Genomic DNA, 25,739 nt, shown 5'->3' with positions numbered 1-25,739 from the left:
AATAAAAATGCAAATCTAATTGCAGGAATATTTACATAATTGCTGACATAGACTCAGGTGGTTGACCAGTTAATGATCTGAACCACTGTTACAACCGACTGTCTGGATCTACAATTACACGTGTAGACCAGCCTGTAATTGGGCCCAAAGTTGTGTATCCACTGTTTCGAAAGTGGCTTTAGAAAATCTGCTTTTGAACTTGCCAAAGGAAGTGTCCCAGGTTGAGACACTGGCAGCCTTATGTCCCCTCTTTCAAAAGCCAGAAATACTTCCGTGCACATTGAACTTCACTTTAATACAATTTATTTGATGTGATTATATTTGATTCCATTTTATGTAATTCAATGTAACTCAATTTAATTCAGCAAATATGTACCAAGTTTCTACTATGTACAAGGCCACAGGAGTCACACAAAATAATTAGAAAGGATCTCTATTTTTAAAATGAAGGAAGGATGAGCTAACTAAGTTCAAAAATAGCTATAAGTTTGTTGGCTCTGCTTCTAGGATATATCCAGAATCTGTCTACTTCTCTTCATTCCACTGCCACCCCAGTCCAAGCCAATATCCTCTCCCTTCCCATTTATGGAAAGAACTTCTAGCTGCAACCTCTGCTTTCTGCCTGCCCCGTAAAATCCATGATGCACTCAACGGCCAGAATGACCTTTTAAAAATGTCAATCAGATCCTGTCTCTCCCCTGCTGAAAAATCTTTAGTGACTTCTTATCACACTTAAGTGTTTTCAAATTCAGGACTTCTGAATGGAGTCCAGATTCCTTCCAACAGCCTATTAGATCCAGCACCATCTGACCCCTGCTGACCTCCTGACCTCATCACATCTCATCCCAGGCTGATAACTCTGCATGAGCCACTCGGATCCTCTGTTTTTAAAACAGCATCCGCATCCATCCACTCTGCAGCTGCTGTTCCCTCTGCCTTGGATGTCTTCTGCTAGATGTTTGTGCTGACTTTATCTTAACTGTGGGTCTCCTAAAGTAATGTCAGTGACGCACGAGGCCTTCTTGACCACAGTCCCAAGCAGGTCCACTCCTTCTTTAGCTCTTAGTCTTGTCACCCTGTTCATTTCTTTCATATCACCCAACACAGTTTGTAATGATCTTATTTACTTGTTTATTTCTTGTCTATTGCTCCTACTGGAAAAGCTGAGACCCTCTTTACCCCTGTATTCCCCAGAACCAGGCACAGCCCCTGGCATATAGTAGACATCAGATTAAAATTTATTAAAAATAATAAGCAAACACATGAATTAATTATAGAATAAAATGGGTAAAAAGCCACAAAAGAAACTGAGAGGAGATCCGTGGGCATGAGAGATGAGGAAAAGCCTCCTGGCAGAGGTGGCATTTTAAAAAGGCCCTGAAGGACAGGAGGGATGTGGACACCGCAGGAGCTGGGGAAGCCCCACTGGGCAGGAGCAAAGGCCTAGAGGCTGTGCTTGGAAAGGAGGTGGCTGCTGTTCTCGAGGGGAAGGGTGTGTGGACAGCAAGTGTTGAATCCCAGAACTGGATTCTAATTCTGCCCTGATCTCCTAAGGATCAAGTCACTTAGCCCAGGAAGACTTTGCTCTACTGTCGGGGGGCATAGTGATGGCTTCTCCTTTGTCACACGGTGGGGAGAGTAGCTTAATGAGAGCCTGCCTGTGCAGGGCTCAGCCCAGCACCTGGTCCATAGGCCGCACTCCCCGAGCAGGGCTGTGGCACCATGCTGCTAACGTGGAAGGGTTTCTGTGGAGGAGGCTGGTGTTGGTGTTGAGAACTTTAAACACCAGGGGACGGATGCTTGAATTCTATCTGAAAGTGGTACAGAGTCTTGGTGTCATCTGGACTACGGAAGGCAGACATGTTCTTGGGGTTTTGTAGCTGTTCCTGAGATACAGGGCAGGGGCCTCAGTCTGGCAGTCTTCAGGCTGGCATATGTGTTTTGTTTGGCTCCTACAGTACTTTAACTTTTTCTATTAGTTCCCAAGATTTAAATGTAGGGCGATGTCTCACAAAATTCCAGATCTCAGACTTCAGAACAGTCTAGTGAGCCTGGGACACCCTCGCCCTGGTTTTGCTCTCTGCCCGCTCCCTTTATTTACATTACTTACCTGTAGGCATCTGAGTGTATGATTCCTGACACACAGGGAATCAGATTAGAAAGGACCTTGGAAGCCATCCAGCAATGGCAGCTGACAAGCACTGAGCCCCCAGTACATGCCGGCATTGTGCTCAGGGCCGTCTGTGCTTCCTCTCATTTAAACTTCTCAGCAGGAGCCCTTAACACTAATTTGCAGGAGGATCCAGCAGAAGTTATGCTTTTTTTTTTTTAATTGAAGCAGGTGGCGCTAGTGGTGAAGAACATGCCTGCCAAGGCAAGAACTGTAAGAGATGCAAGTTGAATCACTGGGTGGGGAGAAGGGCATGGCAACCAATTCCAGTATTCTTGCCTCGGGAATCTCATGGACAGAGAAGCCTGGTGGGCTACAGTCCATAGGGTTGCGAAGAGTTGGGCATGGCTGAAGTGACTTAGCATGCACACACATAGTTGATTTACAGTGTTGTGCGAGTTTGGGGTAAACAGCAAAGTGGTTCAGTTATATATATATATAGGCTTCCCAGGTGGCTCAGTGGTAAAGAACCTACCTGCCAATGCAGGAGACAAGAGAGATGGGTTCAGTCCCTGAGTCGGGAAGATCCCCTGGAGGAGGGCATGGCAATCCACTCCAGTATTCATGCTTGGAGAATTCCATGGAAAGAGGAGCCTAGTGGGCTGCAGTCCATAGGGTCACAAAGAGTCGGACATGGCTGAAGCAACTCAGCACACATGTTTATGTATATATTCATGTATGGATGACATGGAAAAGAATCTGAAAAATATTCAGATTCTTTTCCAATATGGTTTGCAGTAGTTTAGTGGCTAAGTCATGTCTGACTCTTGTGTTTAGTTGCTAAGTTGTGTCCGACCAAGTCCTGTCTGACCAAATCGTGTCTGATTTCCCAGGTGAGAATACTGAAGTTGGTTCCTGTGCCTTTCTCCAGGGGATCTTCCCAACTCAGTGATCCAGCCACCACCTAAAGGAACTGGATAGATTCTTTACCAGTGGGCCAGCTGGGAAGCCCGAGTATCTGTTAAGACCAAACTCCCAATTTATCCATCTCCCTACCTCTTCCTCTTTGGTGACCGTAACTTTGTTTTATATGTCTATAAGTCACTTTCTATTTTATAAATAAACTCATTTGTATTATTTTTAAGATTCCATATATAAGTGATGTCATATTTTTGTCTTTTCTGACTTCACTTACATTTATATATATATGATAATCATCCATGTTGTTGCAAACGGCAATGTTTCATTCTTTATTTATGACTGAGTAATATTCCACTGGACTTCCCTGGTGGCTCAGATGATAAAGAATCTGCCTGCAATGCAGTAGATTGGATTTGATCCCTCGGTTAGGAAGATCCCTCGGAGAAGGGAGTGGTTCCCCTCTCCAGGATGCTTGCCTGGAGAATTCAATGGACAGAGGAGCCTGGCAGGCAACAGTCTATGGGGTTGCAGAAAGCTGGACACTACTGAGTGATTAACACTTTCAATATTCCATTGAGTAATATGTTTCTCAATGCTGGTGCTTGACATGCAAATTAAGACCACTACGGACCATTTCTATTTACTAGGTATAAGGAAGAAGGAAAGGAAGTTACTGGAAAAAGCTGGATTTGTCCAGAGTGGAAACTCAGCACTGGCCCCCATTGCATCCACCATTGCCATTGTACTGACGTTCACCTGCCACATCCTCTTAAGACGCAAGCTCACTGCCCCTGTGGTAAGTGCCTCTCTAGAACTGGCCTCTTCTGAACCAAACTCTGCCAAGTGCTGGATGGGGAGCTTCTCCCCACCTTTGCCCAGCCCTGACACCAGAACACCTGAACATGGTGAGCTAGGTGACACCAGAATTCCATCCCAATTTCTAAAACCAGTGCTTGGACTACCAGGGAGCAGAGGAGAGCTTAGTAGCAATTCTGTTTTAGTCCACCACAGGATAGGGATAGTAGTTAACACTGGAATACAGTTTACATTTGGAAAACAAAATTGAAGCCAAAGGAGCCCTTTGTTCATATGTATACATATATACGACAGGAGCAGTTTGTGGATGTTCTCTGGGTGGGAGGAGGTATCGGTGTTGGGAGAAGGAGTATGGTATCTAGATCAGAGTCCCCCTTGTTTCAATCCCCACTCCACTCTTTGCTGTGACTTACAGCAGTTCATGGAGCCTCTCTTGCTTCAGTTTTATCATCTGTAAATGGGGTGATGACACTCTCTATGGCTGTGAAGACAGAAGTTTTTTTAAACAAAGCCCATGGGCCAGCACCTAGAATGCAGCGAGTCCTGTAGAAGTGTTTGCTCTTCTTATTAGCCTGATGCTCACCCAGGCCGGGCATAACTGAGTTGAAAGCCTCAGAGGGAGAATTGGATTGAAGCTGGGGGGTCGGGCGGGTCTTGAATTACAAGGGGGCTGCGCATTCAAAGGTAAACCTGAGCTAGAGGGGGAATGGCTCCGAACTGAAATAAACAAACAGATATTGAACAAGTGTCTGAAGGGTGAACGGTTGGAGGAAAAAACACAAAGGCAAGAAAAAGAGAGAGAGGAAAGTAAATAAACTAGGAGAAGTATGCTCACAGGGGAAGAATTGCACCAAAATCAGGGATCTGGAGGGAAGGTGGCGGGGACATTTGAGAAGGCAGGATCTCTTCTGGTGCATCCATTGTCAGGCCGTCAGTCCCGTTGCTGCCCATGTTTCTTTAGAAGGCACTTTTTTGCACAGTGTTCTGTCACACACACACACATTCTGGGAGCTTGAACCTAGCCACAAACCCAAAGCCGGTGTGAATGTCAGTGATGATTGTACTGGAGCCTGAATGAATGCTACCTGATTCTTGTAACTGCTGTCTATGATCCCAAGCCAAAAAAAAAAAAAACCCAGAACACACCAAGCAAATTAATTTGAAGCCAGATTGAGTGCATGTAGTTAATATTTTCTAAAACAATGATTTAGAAGAAATCTAGATCCAGAACAGTTTGACTGAACGTGAGGCTTGTATTTCTTTAGACTAATAATCCTTGCAGTCTGCTTCTCTGCCAGAGTCACATCAGTAGGAGGTCAGCCCTGAGGTGCTGTCACATCAGGCAGCCTGGGGGCTCTGGGTTTCCTGAGCCAAGAGGTACTTTGGAACCTGGAAGAGCTGAATTCTCTTTGGGGATGTATTTAGGATCAGAAGCGATGAAGGCGGCGGGGGGCGGGGGGCGGGCTTCCCCAGGGCCTCAGTGGTAAAGAATCTGCCTGAAATGCAGGAGCCACAGGAGATGCAGGTTTGATCCCTGAGTCGGGAAGATCCCCCAGAGGAGGGCATGGCAACCCACTCCAGTATTCTTGCCTGGAGAATCCCATGGACAGAGGAGCCTGGTGGGCTACAGTCCATGGGGTCATAAAATGTCTGACATGACCGAAGCGACTGAACTCACTCCTGATGAAGGGAGCATCCTTCATCACGCTCTTAATGAACTAAGTGGGATTAGTTGACACCTGGGAGCCCTGACCACAGGGCCCATTCAGCAGGGGGAAGGATCACTCCAGATTTGTTGAAGGAAGTTGTGTTTTTAATTTCTTAGATGGGTGGTTAGGGAGAGGCTGCTAATTACAAGTCGGACAGATGAGAAGATGAAATCTGAGTTCATGTCCCCCCTGGGGCACTCGTAGAGCAAGGAAACTTGTCTTCATTGAAGCTGTATGATATTAGCCACCCACTAGGCAAGGCTCAGTGGGGAAGGCCCTAGTGAAGAGGATGATTTTTTTGGAAATGGCGGCAGAACAAAGGCTCTCAAATCAGTCCCTTATGAGTGTGTGGAAGTAGAACACGGAGGCCAGCCCCTGAGGGCAGGAGAACGAGCAACCAGCCTAGGCCAAGCACATCACTGCAGGGAGCGTCCACCTTCAACACTGGCCTGTGTGGTGTGTTAAAGGATGCCCTATCTCTGAAGGGTCAGATGCCTCTGAAAGAAGGGGATGATTTAGGAAAATCTGCATACGGTTTCAGTGAATTGTCTAGGCCAAATAAGGATGTGGGATGGATGGGGCTTTCCAAATGCACTCAGTTAGAGGCCCTTCTCGGACTTTATCCTCTGGACTGACAGAGATAAGGGGATAAGTTTCCCACCATGTTGATGAAAATCCAAAAACAAAATAGATTAAGATGTTGATATCTTTAATTTGCCATCCCATGATTTCTGAGCCATGAAATGAGAAAATTGTTCCTCTGAGAATCCCAACTGTGCTACTGTTTCTCATTTCAGCAAGTTTAATCCCCACGGACTTAATGGTTCAAAGGCAAGGCAACATCCCATCTTAAACTCTATACCTCTCTTTTGTTCTTCAGGCATTTAGTGTGATAGCCATGTTTAATGTAATGAAGTTTTCAATTGCAATCTTACCTTTCTCGGTCAAAGCAGCGGCTGAAGCCAATGTCTCTCTAAGGAGAATGAAGGTATAACTAACACTGGGTGAGTAGGGAAGAGAGATCTCATTTTTGGGTGGGAAAATTCTCAGAGAAGGGAAGGCTGGGGCTTCCCAGGTGGTGATAGTGGTAAAGAACCCATCTGCCAATGCAGGAGAGACAGGAGAGGCTGGTTTGATCCCTGGGTCAGGAAGATTCCCTGGAGGAGGACATGGCAACTTGCTCCAGTATTCTTGCCTGGAGAATCCCATGGACAGAGGACTCTGGTGGGCTACAGTCCAAGGGGTCTCAAAGAGTCAGACATGACTGAAGCAACTTAGCAAGCATGCACGTGTCAATCCTTTGGAAGGCTTGGTCACTGGTTTGGTGGCTATTGGGAGAAGACCCTCCATTCAGTGATGGATACGTAAATATGCATCAAGCAGGATAGAGGCAGAATATTATAGGCGGCCTGTTCTTTTAGTAAAAGTAAGATGGAGTCTCCACTCGGGGAGATGATGTTCCTGACCCTCTTCTCTTTTTCCAAGCTATAAATCTTAAGTTGTTCCAGGAGTGGAGTTCAATCTGCACTGAGCCATCCCCCCTTGCCTATCTAGTTTGTCCTATGATGGTGACAGAAGTGATGATAGCGTGGGGGCACCATATTTATACACTCATTTAGCCACTTTAGTTTTTTTAACTTTTCCATTCAACAAAGACTTATTGTATGAGTCCAAAACAGGACAAACCAAAAGAGGACCACACCAAGACACTTTGCAATTAAAGTGGTAAAAGGCAGCAGGGACTTCCCTAGTGGAGCAGTGGTAAAGAATTCACTTCCAATGCAGGATATGCAAGAGACGCAGGTTCAGTCCCTGGGTTGGGAAGATCCTCTGGAGTAGGAAATGGCAACCAACTTTAGTATTCTTGCTTGGAGAATTTACATGGAGAGAGGAGCCTGGCGGACTACAGTCCACAGGGTTGCAAAGAGTCAGACACAACTGAGCGACTCAGCCTGCACATTAAAAGCAGCAAGGGGAAAGCAACAAGTTATATACAAGGGAACTCCCATAAGGCGAACAGCTGACTTCAGCAGAAGCTCTGCAGGCCAGAAGGGAGTGGCACAATATATTTAAAGCGATGAAAGGGAAAAGTCTACAACCAAGAATAATCTACACAGCAAGGTTCTCATTCAGATTTGTTGGAGAGATCAAAAGGTTTCAGTTCAGTTCAGTCGCTCAGTCGTGTCTGACTCTGTGACCCCATGAATCGCAGCACGCCAGGCCTCCCTGTCCATCACCATCTCCCGGAGTTCACTCAGACTCACGTCCATCGAGTCCGTGATGCCATCCAGCCATCTCATCCTCGGTCGTCCCCTTCTCTTCCTGCCCTCAATCCCTCCCAGCATCAGAGCCTTTTCCAATGAGTCAACTCTTCGCATGAGGTGGCCAAAGTACTGGAGTTTCAGCTTTAGCATCATTCCTTCCAAAGAAATCCCAGGGCTGATCCCCTTCAGAATGGACTGGTTGGATCTCCTTGCAGTCCAAGGGACTCTCAAGAGTCTTCTCCAACACCACAGTTCAAAAGCTTTACAGATAAGCAAAACCAGAAGAGTTCAGAACCATAAAACCAGTTTTACAAGAAATGTTAAAGGGACTTTTCTAAGCTAGAAAGAAAAGGCTGCCACTAGAAACATGAAAATTACAAAAGGAAAAAGCTCATCAATAAAGGCAAATATACAGTAAAGGCAGTAAGTCAACCTTGTACAAAGTTAGTAGGAAGGTTAAAAGACAAAAGTATTAAACTAATCTAAATCCACCATAAACAGTTAAGGGATAACAAAACAAAAAGATGTAAAATACGCAGAACAGCACTCATGGAGGGAGGAGAATAAAGACACAGGGTTATTAAAATGCATTTGAAATGAAGAGATGTGTAACTTAAAATAATCATGTATTCATATATAGATTGCTATATATAAACCTCATAGTAATCACAAATCAAACATCTATAAGAGATACACACACAAGAGAAAGGAATCCAAACATAACACTAAAGATAGTTGTCAAATCACAAAGGAAGAGAACAAAAGAAGAGAGGAATATTTTTTCCTCAAAAAATTAAAAATAGAACTGCCATATGACCAGGAAGCCTGCAGTGTATATCTGAAGAAAACCAAAACATTAATTTGAAAAGATACATGCACGTGTACTCCACTGTTCATAGCAGTATTATTTATAAAAGCCAAGATATAGAAGGAACCTAAGTGTCCATTTATAGATAAATGGATAAAGAAGATTGTGGTATATATATACACAGTGGAATACCACTCAGCCATAAAAAGAATGGAATTTTGAGATTTGCATCAACATGGATGGATTTGGAGGGCATTATGCTAAGTGAAATAAGTCAAAGAAATACAAATACTGAATGATATCACTTATATCTGGAATCTTAAAAAACCCCCACAAAACCCTGACTATAACAAAAAAGAAACAGACTCACAGATACAGAGAAAAAATTAGTCGTTATCAGTGGGAAGATGGAAGGGGGAAGGGGCAAAGTAGGAGTAAAGGAATTAAGATTTACAAACTACTGTGTATAAAATAGATAAGGTACAAGGATATATTGTACAGCACAGAGAATGGGGAATATAGCCAATATTTTATAATAAATTTAAATGGCATATAATCTATAAAAATTTGCAATCACAATATTGTGCATGTGAAACTAATATAATGTTGTAAATAAATTATACTCTGATTTTAAACAAGATTTACTGTGTGCTTCCATATACACAGCATTGTGGAAAGTGCAAATACAAAGAAGAGGCTCTTTACTCTGAAAAGCCTCCAGTCTAGTATAGGACCTGGTACCCCAGTAACTGCTATAAGTAAGGATGTGATGTGCAGGAAGGACTGATTAAGTGGCGTTGAAGTTGAGGCAAGAAAAGGAAAGGAGGGGATTTCAGTCAAGAGAGCAACATGTTCAGATGCCTGTGAATTGATGGGAAGATCTTATCCACTCAAGCCTGAAATGTAGATGTCGTTTTCAATGTCTTAGGGTGGCGCTAGTGGTAAAGAACCTGCCTGCCAGTGCAGGAGACATAAGACACAGGGGTTCGATCCCTGGGTCAGGAAGATCCCCTGGAGGAGGGCCTGACAACCCACTCCAGTATTCTTGCCTGAGAAATCCCATGGACAGAGCAGCCTGGTGGGCTACAGTCCGTGGGGTCGCAAAGAGTCGGACGCGACTGAGCGCATGCATGTGGGTGCCTGCATCCCTCTTCTCCCATTCTGTCCATATCCAACCAGTCATGAATCTTGCTGACTCACCTCCTGATTGCTGAATTCCTTCAAGTTTAAGAGGTACCATTGTAAGACTGGATTGGAAGATTGCATTGTTATTATTTTTTAAATAAGACACAAGTCGATCTCATCACATTATTAGTATAATAATATCCGATGTCTTAGACTAGAGGAAAAATTCTATTTCTTGACTCCTCAACCTCCACTCTGTCCCTAGTGGGTGATCCCCACTAGGGATGGGGATCACCTCCATATAAGGCCTCATAGTCTCTCACTTAAGTCTCAGTGACTTAAGAATCCATCGTCTTTTCCACAGTTGTCCTTTTCAAATCCATGTTGCACTGTTAATTGAGCTGTTAAATGATTTGTCTGATCACTGATATTAACCTGCTTGAAATCCTTGTCCTTCACCCTCCAGGGCTGAGCCCTTGATCAGCGGGTCCTCAGTTATTTCTCCACCTCATTTCCTTTCCACCTTGGGCTCTGGGCCTGGTGATCCTGAATTTCTTGCTTCATAAACCTTCTCCCTGAAAACCACTCTATTCCATGTTTCCTTGCATTTGCTCACGCTGTGCCCTCTACTATAAGATAAAGCTCTCCTCCCCCGCCCCTCCCTTATCACTGCCTATACAACACTGTAAGGACTCAGCTCGGGCATCAGTTACCTGGGTCTCCAGGATGGGGATCAAGGATCCCATCTCTGACAGTTATAGGGTGCAGTCCTTATCACGTTTCACTGAAATGACCCATGCGTGTTCCTGTCTCCTACGAGACTGCAATCTCTTCAAGGACAGAAAGTGTGCTTTATTAATACTTGCATTTCTGTTGCTTACCCCAGAATCTAGCATCGAATAAGCACTTGGCAGGTGTTTTGTTGAACTGAGCTGAGTGGGGACTTAGGAAGGTGACACAGCAGAGACTGAACATGTGACCTTAATTTCATAAGCATTAGTGCCAAGCAATAAAGCCCACTACCCAAAGACTGGCATAAACTGGCCCTCGTGGGCATGAAGGTAAAAATGTAGCTGGAATCAGCATTCTCCAATGTGGGTGACCCAGACAGGCCTTGTGGTTGAAGAGTCGTCTGTCCTGGATAGTATGAGCTAGTGGACTATTTTTGTTGCAGCTTCTCCTGGGGGGAATATCTTCAGAATACCTTTCCTGGATGTCCCAGGTAGAATTGCCGAGATTGTGATTTGAGGTCATTAGAAGATATATTGGGATGATTCTTGCAAATGGATGACATCTGCCAAGTTAATTTTGTTTCTTTAATCTTAGAAAATTCTCATAGCTAAAAGCCCCCCATCTTACATCACCCAACCAGAAGACCCAGATACTGTCTTGCTTTTAGCAAATGCCACCTTGACATGGGAGCAAGAAACCAGCAGGAAAAGTGGCCTAAAGAATGTGCAGAACCAGAAAAAGCATTTTCTCAAGAAACAGAGGCCAGAGGCATACAATTTGAGTCCATCAGCTCAGGGAGCCTCTGACGAGGAGGATCAACAAGACAGCCCCAAATCAGTTCTGCACAATATAAGCTTTGTGGTGAGAAAGGTGGGTATGTGTTCCAAAGGTGCGGCCTGAATATGATTCAGTTTGAGCAGGAGGTGGTGGTGGGATGTCTCCACTTCTCCCCAGATTTTAAAGCTAGTAAATCAACCATGGGCTTATCTCTCCAAGCCGAGAGAATACCGCGGTCTTGGTGGTTGTTTGTGCTGATCTTCAAATTACAGAGGAGTTGACAACCAGTTCCAGGGTTGAACGGACACTCCATTTCAGGTGGCTAGACTCAAACTGACTAGCCTTCATAAATCTTTTCGGATTTGTTCTTAATTTCACATTGGAGTCCTATGATAGATTATAATAGCTGACAATTATGAGCAATTTCTATTTACCAGGCATGAAATGAACTCATTTAACCACCCCAATGACCCTATGAGATGGGTATATAGCCACCCCACTTGATGGCTGAGGAACCAGGGGCACAGCAGGTTAAAAACCTTGTTCAACTCACACAGCTCGAAAGTGGCAGAAGAGGGCTTCGCACCCTGGGCGCCTGGCCCCACAGTCTGCACTTAACCATTATGAGACACCGCTCTTGTAAAAAAACAGAATGAGAGCAATAAGCAGCCCAGCAACAGAAGCCAGCCAGAGTCTGCTGCGTGCCCCCCTGGGGATTGCGGGTGGGGTAGAGTGTTTAGAGAAGCTTTGCACTGGGGGAACGTCTGACCTTCCCCTGCGTGTGGTTTTCTTGCCCGGGGAACTCAGCAGCCATGCTCCCCGGATAGCAGTGTTGATTTTGTTGCAAAGGGCTCAGCATTAATCTTGTGCCTAATATTTTAATCTCCCCTCTTGTTGACTCACCTTTTCCCCATGTGAGCACTATAGAGGGAGAGGTTCTTATGTGTTAGGCAACGCTAAGCTCAATAGCTGGTGTAGAGTGGTACTTCTTGTAGTTAACAAGGCTGTCTGCACACATTCACTGGAAATGCTATTTGGTTGGCTGAGTGCAATCGAGCTTGGCTCGCAGCTAAGTCCTGCTGTGTGCAGCCCACTTGCTTGCTCATCACTTTCCCCCGCCTATGACGTGCAGCACCCAGATTACGTCAACCGTGCCTTCAGAGTTGCTCCCAAGAGGCCTCAGTGAACTGCTCTTGGGTTGTGAAGAAGCTGCCTCTGATCTCTGCACTTGCTTTCCTCCTTTTCAGTACATTGGTTGCTCCTGACTTGTCATCAATGACACGGTCAATGTTGTGTGAAGTAAGGTGAAGTTCAAAGGGGCAGCACACTGTCCTGGGGGTTCGGGCTCTGCCTCTCCGGCCTAGCGGACCTGGGCTCCAGTCCCTGCCACTGGTCAGCTGTGTACCTGAACATGCTCTCTAACCTCTGACGTCAGCTTCTTTACCTGCTCCATGGGTCTTTTAACAATCGTACTGGCTTCCCAAGGTGGGTGTGAGGACAGAAAGACATCACACGCAATTGCTAAGTCCCCGTGGAGGTGAGCTACGGTTGTTGCCTTTTTCCTCCAATAATCATGTCCGGCTCAAGTGCTGCCCCTAAGTGTCCAAAGTTCAAGACATCCATGTTTTCCCAAATTCAGTTCCAAGATTCTATTAGACTGTAGCTTCTTCAAGGTCAGGGCCCAGGTCTACACAGCTGTGACCTTACACTGGGCCCAGTGCCTGGCACAGAATAGATTCCCAGTAATGTTTTCTGAATGAACGAATGAATAATCAGAAACTCAGGGATGAGGCCTCATGGATTTCTTGCTGAAAACAAGGATGAATCTAGGCTGAAACAAGGCTCAGACCTGGCTGCAGGTAGTAGACAGGACTCAGCGAAAAGCCAAATGCCTAGGCTGGCTGGATCCACCCTTATGTTTCTTTGTCTCAAAGTCTCCTTAATGCCCCCTTTCCTTGTAGTTCTCTTAGTGGAATTAAGATGATCAGTTTTATTTATGTGCAGCTCCGATGACTACAAGGCATCTGCCCTGATCACTGTTTTATCGCTAGTGCCTACTGCTGTGCCTGGTGTTTAGTGAAGACTTACCCAAGGGATGAGTGTGGACAGGCAGCAACCCTCATGTGCTGCGGTAGCAGGCCAGCAAGAGGTCCTTCTGATCTAGCTCAGGTGGAAAAGGAGTCATATTTGGTCCCATGCTGGGCATCTTTGTTCTGAGGGATTGCTGCAGGTCTTTTTTTTTAAAAATAATTTTATTTATTCATTTTTATGGCTGTGCTGGGTCTTTGACACTGTGCAGGCTTTTCTCTAGTTCAGGAGAGCAGGGGCTACTCTTCGTTGCAGTGCAAAGGCTGCGCATCGCAGTGGCTTCTCTCGTTGCACAGCGTGGGTGTTAGGCTGTGCAGGCTTGGTAGCTGCAGCATGTTGCCTGAGTAGTTGCGGTTCCTGGGCTCTCAAGTGCAGGCTCGTTAGTTGTGGCACATGGGCTTAGCTGTGCATGTGGGACCTTCCCAGATCAGGGACTGAACCCGTGTCTCCTGCATTGGCAGGCAGATTCTTTACCACTGAGCCGCCAGGGACGCCCTGGGAGCAGGTCTTAATGAGAATGTTCCAGATGTTGCAACCACAGCTTTGCAATAGCTGCTTGAACTCGAGTGGGTCTGTGCCAACCTCAGAGTCTCTGCGTGGACTCCTCCTCTGCCAGCAGCGGCTCCCTGCTGATAGCTACACAGCTCACCCCCTCACCTCCCCCGGGTCTCACTCAGACATCACCAGTAACAGGTACTATCGCTGACCCATCCGTGTGTCCTGGCCACCTTCCAATGGCCAGATCAGCATGTGTGTGCCTGGGCGCCCTCCCCACCATGCTCAATGAGCCAAGACATCAACAGTTGAGGGAACAGCTCTCAAACACTGGCTGCGGGATATTTATCCTGATTCCTTCAACCATTGGGAGGATAAAGACTCCGTTTCTGCGATTCCTTGAGTTTCCCAGCAGCATTGAGCTTCATTTGCCTCCTGTGGGAGCTGACCCAACAGCACACCCATGATGGGCCACCTTCCTTCTCCTGCACCATCCCCTCCACTCCCTGCACCTCCCCAGTGAGCTACCATCACTCAACTCCTTGCTTTGGGTCCTCTTTCTGGGAGAACTCAAGCTAAGATATCCACATTCCTGGTAAGACCCCTGCCCCCATTTCCTGCCTGCTTTGTTTGTTTCCACAGCATGCATCTGTCCTACTTCATATTTTATTCAATTATCTTGTTTGCTGTCTGCCCAACTAAAGCATAAGCTCCATTAGGGTGGACCCAGACTGGACTGTTGTGGTCTTTGCTATACTGTGCTGTTGCTGGGATTCAGAACAGCACCCGGCACAAAGCAGGCTTTAATAACGATTTACTAGTTGAATTAATAAATCTGCTGCTGCTGCTGCTAAGTCACTTCAGTCGTGTCCGACTCTGTGTGACCCCATAGACGGCAGCCCACCAGGTTCCCCCGTCCCTGGGATTCTCCAGGCAAGAACACTGGAGTGGGTTGCCATTTCCTTCTCCAATGTGTGAAAGTGAAAAGTGAGAGTGAAGTCGCTCAGTCGTGTCCAACCCTCAGCGACCCCCTGGACTGCAGCCTTCCAGGCTCTTCCATCCATGGGATTTTCCAGGCAGGAGTACTAGAGTGGGGTGCCATTGCCTTCTCCGTATATAAATCTGCAGCCATAGAAAAATCCATGAACCCAACATGCTGGAACAACATAACTGCTCAGTAATTCCGGACTGAGATGTTATGGTGGGAGGGTGCTTTAAGAGGACTTTTAGAAAGCTCCCAGGCCTCTGCACTTCAAGGCTTCCCCTGTCCCTTCCAGCGTCCACTGAATTTGCTTTCCTGGAGTCTGGGCACAGGACAACTCTCAGATTCAGGGCCTGTGTGTCCCAGACCAGCACAGGCTGTTTCGCATCAGTGCTTACACGTGATTTCTAGAAGTCCTCCAGGCACTCTGCTGGGCTGTGCAGGGGAGGCACTCAGTTAGGGCTGAGGTTCCAGCATCCTCCCAGGCTGTGTATCAGGGCTGGGGTGTGAAGCTGTGGCTGCCACCTCACAGAGCCAGCAGTGACCCATTGGTCCCTGCCTGGCCTGGCCAGCACAATTTGCGGATGACCCTCTAAGAGCTGGGAGACTGACTGTCTTTTTTCTGTTTTTCTGATAGGGGAAGATCTTGGGCATCTGCGGGAATGTCGGGAGTGGGAAGAGCTCCCTTATCGCAGCTCTGCTAGGACAGGTAAGCTGCGTGAGCAGTGCTGTGACGGTGGACTGGTTCCCCGCCTGCTTTGTCCGGGGTCCTGGCCTCGGCCGCACTGGATGCTGTCCTCAGAGTTAACAGTGAGTCCCAGGCAGTCGATGCGCTTGGCAGCTCCAGGCCTGAGGGGCCGGACCTTCCACACTCTCTCTGCTTTGCCCGCTGAGTTAAGCAGTGAGAGCTTTCTTGCCTGGAGCTCCATCTTGGTCAAAGGGAGAGACGGGTCATTAAACCCACGGTTTTCTCATGACATGCTTGGCCTGCGCCGATTAGAAAGGCCAGACAGGCGGCTTGGCGGGGAAGCACCCGAGGGCCTGCAAGTCGCCGGAACTTTAGATCCACCTCCGTTTCCCCAGCGTCTGCCCAGAGCAGGTGCTGGTCCTTGGAGGAGGGGCCGAGTGGATGCATGAACCAGAGCACACCTCGTGGTAGGAACGGAGGCGGGACCCTTGTCCCTTGTTTGCTATTTCTAGCTGCATGACCCCAGGTAAACGGCCAAGCCTTTCACTGTATCCACAGTAAATGAACTGTTCAGTTACCAAGGCTTCCCAAGTGAATGAGAAACATTCAGGGGAAAATATTAAGTCCCTTTTCCCCTCACTCTACGCTCCAAAAGAACTTGGGACCTGCAACTGCCTTTGCCTGCAGCAGCAATAGGGGAATGCCAGGCTCAGAAGAGCCTCTCCAAACAGGGTGACTTCTGCTGGCCTCAGTTGGCTCGCTTGTAGGAAGGGTGACAGCTCCTTCCCTGCTTGAAGGCAGAGGTAGGGACTGAGGCAGGTGAGCTGCTCAGCCCCTTGTGCTCTGGGATTTGGCATGTGTCTCTGTGACAACCCTAGAGTTGGCAGGTGCATGACAGGTGACTCAACCTAATTCTCCACCTGGAATCCTTTCCACGAAATCCTGTAAGAGATGAACCAGCCTCTACTCAGGTACCTCCAGTGACGGGGGACTCATGACCTCACCCTGCTCCCTCTTTGGAGAGTTTTGAGGTGTGTGGGAGTGAAATCTCCCTCCTTCTAACTTCTACTCTTGCCCTGCTCCTTCGGAACGTCCCAGAGAAAACAGAATCCAGCTGCCATGTGACAGGTGCATGGTGTCCACAGCAGCCACACAGCCTGTGTTCTCCAGCATGCAGGGGCTGCCTCTGCCCCTTCTGGAACATTCCCACCTGGCCTCTCAAACGTGTTTGAGTGCCTCGGGCAGCACAGCTGGGCTTTGTGTGTGGCGAGACATCCTGTCACCCTCCCTGCCTTCAGAATTTGTGCTCATGGGATAAGCAAGTGGCAAAGGCCCAACGGGGCTTCCCTGGTGGCTCAGTGGTAAAGCATCCACTTGCAATGCAGGAGCCGCAGGAGATGTGGGTTCAGTCCCTGGGTAGGGAAGATGCTACCCCGGGATTGAGATGGGCATGGTGACCCACTCCAGTATTCTGGCCTGGATAATCCCATGGACAGAGGAGCCTGGTGGGCTACAGTCCATAGGCTCGCAAAGACTCAGACACGACTGAAGCGACTTAGCACACACTCATGCACACACGCAAAAGTGCAACAGGGCCCCGAGGAGAAGACAGTGAGGCCTGGCTCCTGAACATTCTCTGGTGTTGTTGCTTCAGATGCAGTTACAACAAGGGATTGTGGCCGTCAGTGGGACTCTGGCCTATGTTTCCCAGCAAGCATGGATCTTTCATGGAAATGTGAGAGAAAACATATTATTTGGAGAAAAGTACGATCACCGAAGGTAATATTAACTTTGAAAGTGTGAAGTACTTTTGTGTTTGGTACACTCTGCTACAGAGGCTGATGTCATGGGTAATGATTGCTAAGTGGGTTTCTTTAATGAGTTCTGATTAAACATTCATCATATGTGGAAGGGTGCTGGTTTTTTTCTTCCTGATCCCAGAGTTCAGGAGAGGTGCCTTCTGCAGATCTGAGATCACACTCCCAGAAATGAATGGAATCAGCACTCCATCCCAATGCAGAGTAGCATATGTTCTGAGGTTTTCTGTAGCAGCGCATATGGTGTCTGACTGCAGAAAGAGGAATCTGACAGTTTTGCTTTAGGCCAAGTAACAGGAACTTTCCTTGAAACTGTGTGCAGCAGGTATGCAATTAATCAACCCTGAAACTATTAACTGACACCAGAGCTGTCGGGATATGTTGCTGTTGATGTCCTCAACATGAAAGCAATGAAAACAAAATTCATAATTTTTGAATCCACGGATAGGGCCATTATATTTAAGCTCTGGAAACACATTCTTCAGGTTCTTTGCCAAGTTTGATCTGTTGCCACATACATTCTTTTATTAGAGTCCCATAACCAACCGTTTAGGGGGACTCTGGCATCATATCCCCATTACAGAAGAGACTAAGGCCCAGAGAGGAGAGCTGACCTGCCAAAGAGAGTTGACCCTGCCAACCTCCATTCCTGCTGGCTGGCATTGGCCAGCATATGGGTTCTCAGCAGGAGAGATGTTACCTCCCCTCCTCGTCCCTGGTCATGACATCCTGCTGTCAAAAGGCTCCGTCAGGGAGTCCTTAGCCTTCAGGGAGTCCTTAGCACTGGCCACACTGTTCTTCCCAGCATCTCCTGGCCTGCCTTTTCCTGTGCCTCCTCCCAGCCCTGTCTGGAACGGCTTCTCTCCACAGGGGCAGACTAGAGGAAGGGATTCTTGTCTTTATCTCTTAGGGCATCAGAATGCAAGTATTTACCAAATGCCCGCAAGACACAGGACTGTGCGTGACCAGGGGGGCCACCGGGGTGGCTCAGACGTGTCTTTGGCCTTCAAGCACTCAAGTCTGGAATGCGTGGTAGGAGACGCACAGAAGTGACAATGGGCCGAGGAGGAATATGCCAAGGGCAGGAGGCTGCCAGACTGTTCAGAGGCAGCAGAGACCACAAGAAGGAAGAGAGAGTGGCACTTGAATTGGGCCTTGAAGGATGGATTGAGTACCCTTTGTGTGTGGCATCTCTAGCAGAGGTTTTGCTCTTGGGATGGATATTGAGACTCTCAGGACCAAGGGAAGCAGGGGGGTGGGAGGAAGTTTAAGATGGGAGTGGAGGTGGCAAGATGAAGATGTCCGAGCAGCCTGAGGCTCATAGTCAAAGACTGAGCCAAGGTGATAACATTAGTTGTAACTACTGCTGATGGAGAATTTGAGCATCAGACAGCGTTCCCACTTCTCCCAACCCAATGAGTTCTTAACCTAATGTACAGAGTGGAGGGTGAGGATCAGGGAGGTATAGTCATTTGTTCAAGGTTACCCAGCTGGATTCAAACCCAGGTTGTTCTGATTCCAAAGCCAATGGTCTCAGCCACCAGGCGGGGCAGCCCTGAAGCTGACACATGGGCTCAATGCTCAGGGCATCAGGTGTGTCCCGAGCCTGGTGCAGACCTGTGATCTGCCTGCTCACTGTCTGCTGGTGCCACCCACATGCATCTTCTTGTCCATCAGCGGTCTTGCATCCTCTGGGAGATCTCCTCCAGCGACCTCAGCCTTCACTGGTGACTCCCTGCTCTGACCCCCATGAGTAATTTTCCCTTCAGAGGTCTTGTGTGCACTGATTTCATCTTTCTCAAATGGTAGGAAGCCTGTGAGGGGAGGGACTGGGATCCTCCCGAATCAACTCTGCATCAGATAGGCGGGAAGAAGTCAAGAGGGAGTTGCCCTTGGACATCAAAGATCAAGCAACCAGCCACCTCCTTGCCTGCCCATGACACCAGTGTGCCTTTTGAGTCACCCTGGGCTGCATGGACGTGGGGTCTTTCTCACTGTACTGACCTCGAGCTTTGCTCCCACAGGTATCAGCACGCAGTTCGCGTCTGTGCCCTCCAGGAGGACCTGAGCAGCCTTCCTTATGGAGACCTGACCGAGGTGAGTAGAACCCGGAGCTCAGCCCCACAGCAGTGCATAGCAGCCCAGATGCCCACTGGGCTGAAGCTCTGCAGGCTCTGGCTCCATCATATCCAGGTGCCCCGAGGACTGAAGGGTCCCAGGAGAGGTGGGGAAAGTCAGGCTCTACCATCCTGTATTCTCCACCTGGGTCCTTTCCTGGGAGATACCACAATGGGTGTGACACCAGCTCCACTTGGGTTGGGCTCTGCCTGGCTACTCCTGGGGTCACTTCCAGTTTGTCTGCCATCTCAGGGGTGGTTTCTGGCAACAGCTGCTTCCCCACCTCCCAGGCTGGCTTGTCCTCCTAAGACAGAGGCTGGGGGTACAGCACTGTGGCTGGATGCTCCTAGGCCCCTTCTTGCTTTGCGGCCCCACCTGCCCAGGAGTGTAAGGGTCATTTCCAAATATCTCCCCTGAAGGGTGTTCATTTAAAGGGCGGGGGCTGAGCCTGCCAACTCAGGTGGCTGAGGGAAGCCCCCAGGCCACCTTCTGTCTCCACATCCCAGTGGGCCCTCCGCGCAGTCTTCCGATCTGCCAGGAGCCCAGAGAAGGAAGGCATCTGACGAAAGGCCTGTTCAGAGCCCACTGTCACTCTGCTGGTGCCGCAATGTGCCTGCATTAGGGGAAGGGCCGCCACAGCCGCCGAGGCCCGAGCCACCGCCAGCGTCTGCTTTCACTCGCCCCTGCGTGCTTGCCTAGCTGCGCCCTCCCATCCAGGGTCTAGACCTCTGCTCCTGCCGATTACCACCATTCGAGATCCCACTCTAAATCCATCCCCTTGAGAAGACTTCCCTGAATCCCAGAGTGTAAAGTAATATGCCCCAGAGTACTCCATTTATGCTTCTCAGTTGGCACCTGTTAAAATCTCCCTTGTGCCGTTACTATGTGAACTAAAACTGCCCACCCCTGCTAAGATGTGAGCTCCCGGGAGAGAGGGGACTTTTCTTGTCTGACTTCACATATCCTGTCCTAGCGCTCAGTCCAATGCCTGGCTGAAGTCCTGGAGGCTCGCTTTGGGGTCAGTTGGATAGAATCACCTCAAGCAGGCAACCTAGGCTTTTCACCTTTTCAACAAATGTTTGCTGAGCACCTGTTCTGGTCCAGGCATGGTGCCAGGCCTTAGGAATGTAATGGTCAACAAAGCAAACACATCTCTTTTCTTCACAGAGCTTAGAGTTGCCTAGTGGGAGTGAAAGGTTGATCCACATGTGGACAAATAGAGATACCCCCTGCTTGACCCTCTGCTCCCATCCACTTCTCCCCCCTGTTCACTTGTCTCCTGGCTTTCTTGCTCCACAATGAGAGATTCCTACTCAACAATGCCCTCTGGTGCTATTGGTCAAGATGAAGCCCTCCCTATGGGGTTGTACTGGGGTGGTGGTATTGTGAGCCAGGTACCCCTCACTCAACACTGGAAGGAGCATTTCCCTAGTTGCCACTGCCCACCAGGCTTCCTGCATAAGTGGAGCCTCCCACTGCCCAGGGTACCTGGTATGGCCAGGGCATTTCTGGAAGGGGGTGGAGGAATTGGATTATAGTGATGAGCGGTCTGCTGAAGAGTCTCCAGGAAGCTCCTGGTCCCCAAGGACTGCAGAGTGGGAGATGGGGCCTGATGATGGACGGTAATATTACCCTTGTCCACAGATCGGGGAGCGGGGCCTCAACCTCTCTGGGGGGCAGAGGCAGAGGATCAGCCTGGCCCGCGCCATCTACTCGAATCATGAGATCTACCTGCTGGATGACCCGCTGTCGGCCGTGGATGCCCACGTGGGGAAGCACGTCTTTGAGGAGTGCATTAAGAAGGCGCTCAGGGGGAAGACCGTTGTCCTGGTGACCCACCAGCTGCAGGTGATTGGGACTAGCAGGACCCATGAGGCCATGAAATGAGTGTGGCATCTGATGCTCGCAAAGACTCCTCTTCTGCCTAAACCTGCAGTCCTCACCTGGACCAGGTCAGGGAAGGGGCAGGGGACACTGTGATGGTCCCCAGCCATCCAGGCTTGCGTGGGGCCCTGCCCAGTCCTCTCTGGGCTTGGCCTCCATTACCCTACTTTTGGGCTCAGTGGAGCCAAGACCATCCATCAGAGGGAAATTCTCCAGGAATACCTGACCCCTACCTGTGGGGTTGACATGGGGCACCTCCTCCAGCTCTGGATCACTGATGGTGGGGAGGTGGGAAGCCAGGTAGGACCAGCCTTCTCCTCCATCAAGGGCTGGGCAGGCCTGAGGCCAGGGGTAGGGGGTGACAGGAGATGATGAACGCTTGATCGGGGTTCAGATGCCCCTTATATCACTCCCTAGGGGAAAGGGGCTGGAGACTAGGACTTCAGGGCTGAGGCAAGAAGCTTCTCCCCGCTCAGAGCCACTCTCAGGCTTAGGAACATGAATATTGCCAGGAAAGGGACTGACTGAACTCCCTGAATAAGCTTGGGAATTTGGCAAAGTGGCGACAGTACTTACTGTGTCAGCCCCATGGAAAGGGTTCAGGACCCCTCTCCACCCTGAGATAAGTTAGGTCGGTCCTGGTTCACCTACAGTGAGTAGGTAAGTGAGTCCCAGAGGTGTGCTCTGTGCGTCTGTGTGTGTATGTGTGTGTGTGTGTTGCTGGAGGAGAGAGCCCCCAGCATTGGACTGTAATGAGAAGTCAGTTGGAGCAGCGGCAGCAGAAGTCCTGTCTTCTGACTCAGGGGAAATGTTGAACTAGGAGTAAGAGATGGGACTCCCGGCCTTGGCAAGGGTAAGACAAGCTGGGGGAGGGCTCCGAGCTGACAGCATGTGAAGTTGCCATGGTTACCGGATGCAGTAGCCAGCATCTTTAGGCTCCTCTGTCAGTGGCCAAAAGGTCTAGCTAAAGAAGGCCAGGTTCTCAAGGACCAGGAAAACCAGGCCTTCCTATACCTGTGGCTTTGCCCCGACCTCTGCCTCTCTGTGCCGAGGGTTAGAGGTCTCAGAAGAAGCACCGAGCATCTGAATTTAGCGTATGGGGTTTACCTGAGTGGTGCCCATCACCTCCAGGAAGCCTCTTAGCTGGCCGGGTGAGATAAGAGCTCCTTGTTCCTCTGCTAGGCAGGGGCAGGGTGTGGACAAGGCTGGGCTTCTTCTGGGCCCCCGTGAGGTGACTCAGAACAGGCTCTCGCCCAGCCTGGGAGCTAAATGTGGTGACCACAGCTCTGCCCCGTGAGGCTCCAGTCCCTGGAGACCACAGGCAGTGGGAAGGGCTATCCTCCTGGAGGGTCCGACGGATGTGGGTCAGAGCTGTCTGTGCAGGAGTCCTCAAGGGGCATAACGTGACCTTGGCCCTGGCCCAGTCTGAACCTTGCTCACCAGCAGAATGACCTCAGACTAGATCCCAGGAGGCTCAGTCTCCTCAGAGACTCTATTTTTCACCAAGGTCATTTCATCTTCCTTTTTGCGTGTTGAAAATACAGGCAGCCACTAGATGGCGCTGGAGTCTCAATCCGGTCATCCTTTATGGGAAGGAGGGGCTCAGAGGCGGACCTGAAGCCCCCTGGGCTTTTCCAGAACATTTTTCCGGCTACTTTCACTCGGGCGTCCACAGGCAATCTGGATGCTTTTGGATGCTCAGACTGGACAATTGCTCTTCTGAAACTTGAGGAAACAAATGAAATGAGGCCAGCAGCTGACTGCTGACATCCAACCCAGGGCCAGATTTTGTGTTTGGAGAACAAAGCTGCGCAGATCACTCTCCATCTCATCCATCTCACTGGAGAGAACTGGGAGCTCACTGGCCAGAGGGGCTTCACCGGGAGCGTCAGGGGCTGGGATGTGTGCTCTCACATCTGTGCCTTAGTTTCCCCATCTGGGAAATGGGCTGATAATCATGCTGCCTGTTTTCTTGATTGGATTGTGGGAGACAGAGAGGAGATGAAGTCAGGCTTTGAAAATTAGAAGATGCTGTGCAAAGATAAGAGACTTTCTGTCAGAAAGTGTCTCAACTGGATATTAAGACCCAGCAGTTCCTCCTTGGCCTGTCTGGGAAAGTGGACATGGAACCAGGCAGTTAGTCCAAAGAAGCCAGAAAGGCTGGAGCTGTCCAAGGCCAAGAAAAACTTGTCATTTGGCTTCTTCCCCACAAATCCCAACAGATGCAGAGGGACCAAATGTAGCTACTTCTTTCAGGGTTTCAATCAAGAGCATCAAGTGAACCCTTGTGTGAACCCCAAAGTACAAGGGAAGACCTCTCACCTTAATTGCAAAGCCCTGTTTAGGCTGAACTATCTTAGATCTCATAGCATCTTGTCTGCCTCTAGGAGGGTCTTCCTGCCCCCAGATGGGCTGATCCTATGGGGAGAGCTTAGTCTCATTCCAAAATGAAAAGAAAGTCCTCTTAGCAGCTCTTTGATCTCAGGCATGATACAGAAATGAAAGGAACTCAAATTAGAAAAACGGAAGTGCTTTGGACAAAATGTAGGATGCTGTCATTAAAGGTACAGATAAGGCTGGTGTAAACTCCTCAAGCCAGGTAATGTGGCCTGGAGGCCAGGGGCTGTGCCATGGGCTGCATCTCCTGGGCTGGATAAGGATGGCGAGGAGGGATTGTAATGTTACCACAGAGGGGAGCCATCGCTGAGGTCATGCTTTCCTTCTCCACCAAATCATGGCTTCAGTGGCCTTGTTAATTTCATACTCCAAGTTCCCGTGATCAGATTTCTTAGCAAGGAGGCGCATATAGGGACCAATAGCAGAGGAAGTTTCATCGTGCTTCACAGTGACAGCTAAAGGCCCCCTTTGCTCTCATGAGACACATAGGCACTAAGTCAGTGTTTCTCAACTGGGGGCCACTTTATCTCCTAGTGGACATTGGGCAATGTCTGGAAACACTTTTACCTGTCACAACCTGGGAGTGGGGGGTGCTCCTAACATCTAGTGGATAGAAGCCAGAGAGGCTGCTAAATATCCTGCAATGCACAGGTCAGTCCCCACCTCACTCCCAACTAAGAATTATCTGACCCTCAATATCAGTGTTCCCAATATCAGGACCCCCTGGATCACATGAGCCCAGGACGCTACTGGATAGGAGTCCAGCACCATGCTCTTCTCTCTCTTCCAAGACAGAAGCTCACTGTAGATTGCTTTAATATCCCTGCAGTTCTTAGAGTCTTGTGATGAAGTCATCTTGTTGGAAGACGGGGAGATCTGTGAAAAGGGAACCCACAAGGAGTTAATGGAGGAGAGGGGACGCTATGCAAAACTGATTCACAATCTCCGTGGGCTGCAATTCAAGGTAAGTCTCTCCCTACTTGGGTGCAAGAGATTGGGTGCCTCCCCTCATAATTTCTGGCCTGAAGTTCTGTCATTTCGTTTTCAGAGGAATTTCATTTTGTCTCTAGGATCCTGAGCACATGTACGATGCGGCGGCGGTGGAAGCCCTGAAGGAGAGCCCTGCTGAGAGAAATGAAGACGCTGGTACAATCAGAGTTCCCATCACACCTATCTTATCACTCATGGCTCATGAGTGGGCACAGATCTTTCTTTATTTCTCACCCTAGTTTTGGCTCCAGGAGTTGAGAAACGTGAAGGAAAAGAATCTGAAACAGAATCAGAATTTGTAGACATAAAAGGTATTTACTGTTCATTCCCTCGGTTACATACTCTCGAGTATTTGTTGGGCATCTACCGTTTGGGATAGAGAAGTGCAGGCATGCTGTCCTTTGTGGGCAGCTGGAATTGTGTGGTTTACTGTAGTGTGAGCCTTGGGGTTCAACTCCCTGAGTTTTAATTCTGGCTCAACCACTTAGTAGTTTTAGGACTTTGAAGCAAGATGCTTGGCCATGCTGAACCTTAGTTTCTTAATCCATAAAAGGGGGGAAAATAAGAGTACCAACTTCATAGGTTCTTGCAAAGATTACAAGAGAAACTCTACATAGAATGACTAGCACGGTGCCTGACATATAGTTATTATTGTTATTAGTTGTTGTTGTTATTGTTATTTGGAAAGATCGAAACAATGCAGAGAGATCATGTGCATAATCAAAACAATGCACACGCAGGAGATGAGATGCTTCCCAGCTTTTATGCTGAGTGTTGAGAAAGAATTATATAGCAGAGAGGAGATCACGGTGGAATAAGGGTATTCATTCTTCCCACAAATAAGGACTCAGCATTCTACTCTATGCCAGTCGCTAAGCTAGACTGCCCCTGTCTTCAGGATCTTTTGGTCTGGTGGGGGCCATAGGTAAAAGGATAATCATGGGCAGATGTGATCAGAGGAATAGGGAGCTGAAGTGGGGGCAAGAAGTCAGGAAGGGAGGGCGTCCCAGAAGAGGTG

The 25,739-nt window shown here is 48.6% G+C and overlaps 1 protein-coding gene across 1 annotated transcript in view; it reads left to right on the top strand.

The window, feature by feature from the left end:
• Window positions 1-25,739, top strand: part of ABCC12 (ATP binding cassette subfamily C member 12) — a 60,781-nt gene that overhangs the window by 10,945 nt on the left and 24,097 nt on the right. Inside the window, exons 7-16 of the mRNA XM_052656207.1 lie at window positions 3,679-3,827; window positions 6,437-6,544; window positions 11,080-11,355; window positions 15,465-15,536; window positions 17,170-17,294; window positions 19,357-19,429; window positions 21,095-21,298; window positions 24,561-24,695; window positions 24,802-24,877; window positions 24,961-25,032. Of these exons, the coding sequence (XP_052512167.1) occupies window positions 3,679-3,827; window positions 6,437-6,544; window positions 11,080-11,355; window positions 15,465-15,536; window positions 17,170-17,294; window positions 19,357-19,429; window positions 21,095-21,298; window positions 24,561-24,695; window positions 24,802-24,877; window positions 24,961-25,032 (1,290 nt within the window). The remainder of the gene's footprint in view (window positions 1-3,678; window positions 3,828-6,436; window positions 6,545-11,079; window positions 11,356-15,464; window positions 15,537-17,169; window positions 17,295-19,356; window positions 19,430-21,094; window positions 21,299-24,560; window positions 24,696-24,801; window positions 24,878-24,960; window positions 25,033-25,739) is intronic.

This window comes from Budorcas taxicolor, chromosome 18 (genome assembly GCF_023091745.1).
Source record: "Budorcas taxicolor isolate Tak-1 chromosome 18, Takin1.1, whole genome shotgun sequence".
Lineage (NCBI taxonomy): Eukaryota > Metazoa > Chordata > Mammalia > Artiodactyla > Bovidae > Budorcas > Budorcas taxicolor.
The sequence above is the reverse complement of the archived record's forward strand: the minus strand, read 5'-3'. Positions and strand labels throughout refer to the sequence as shown.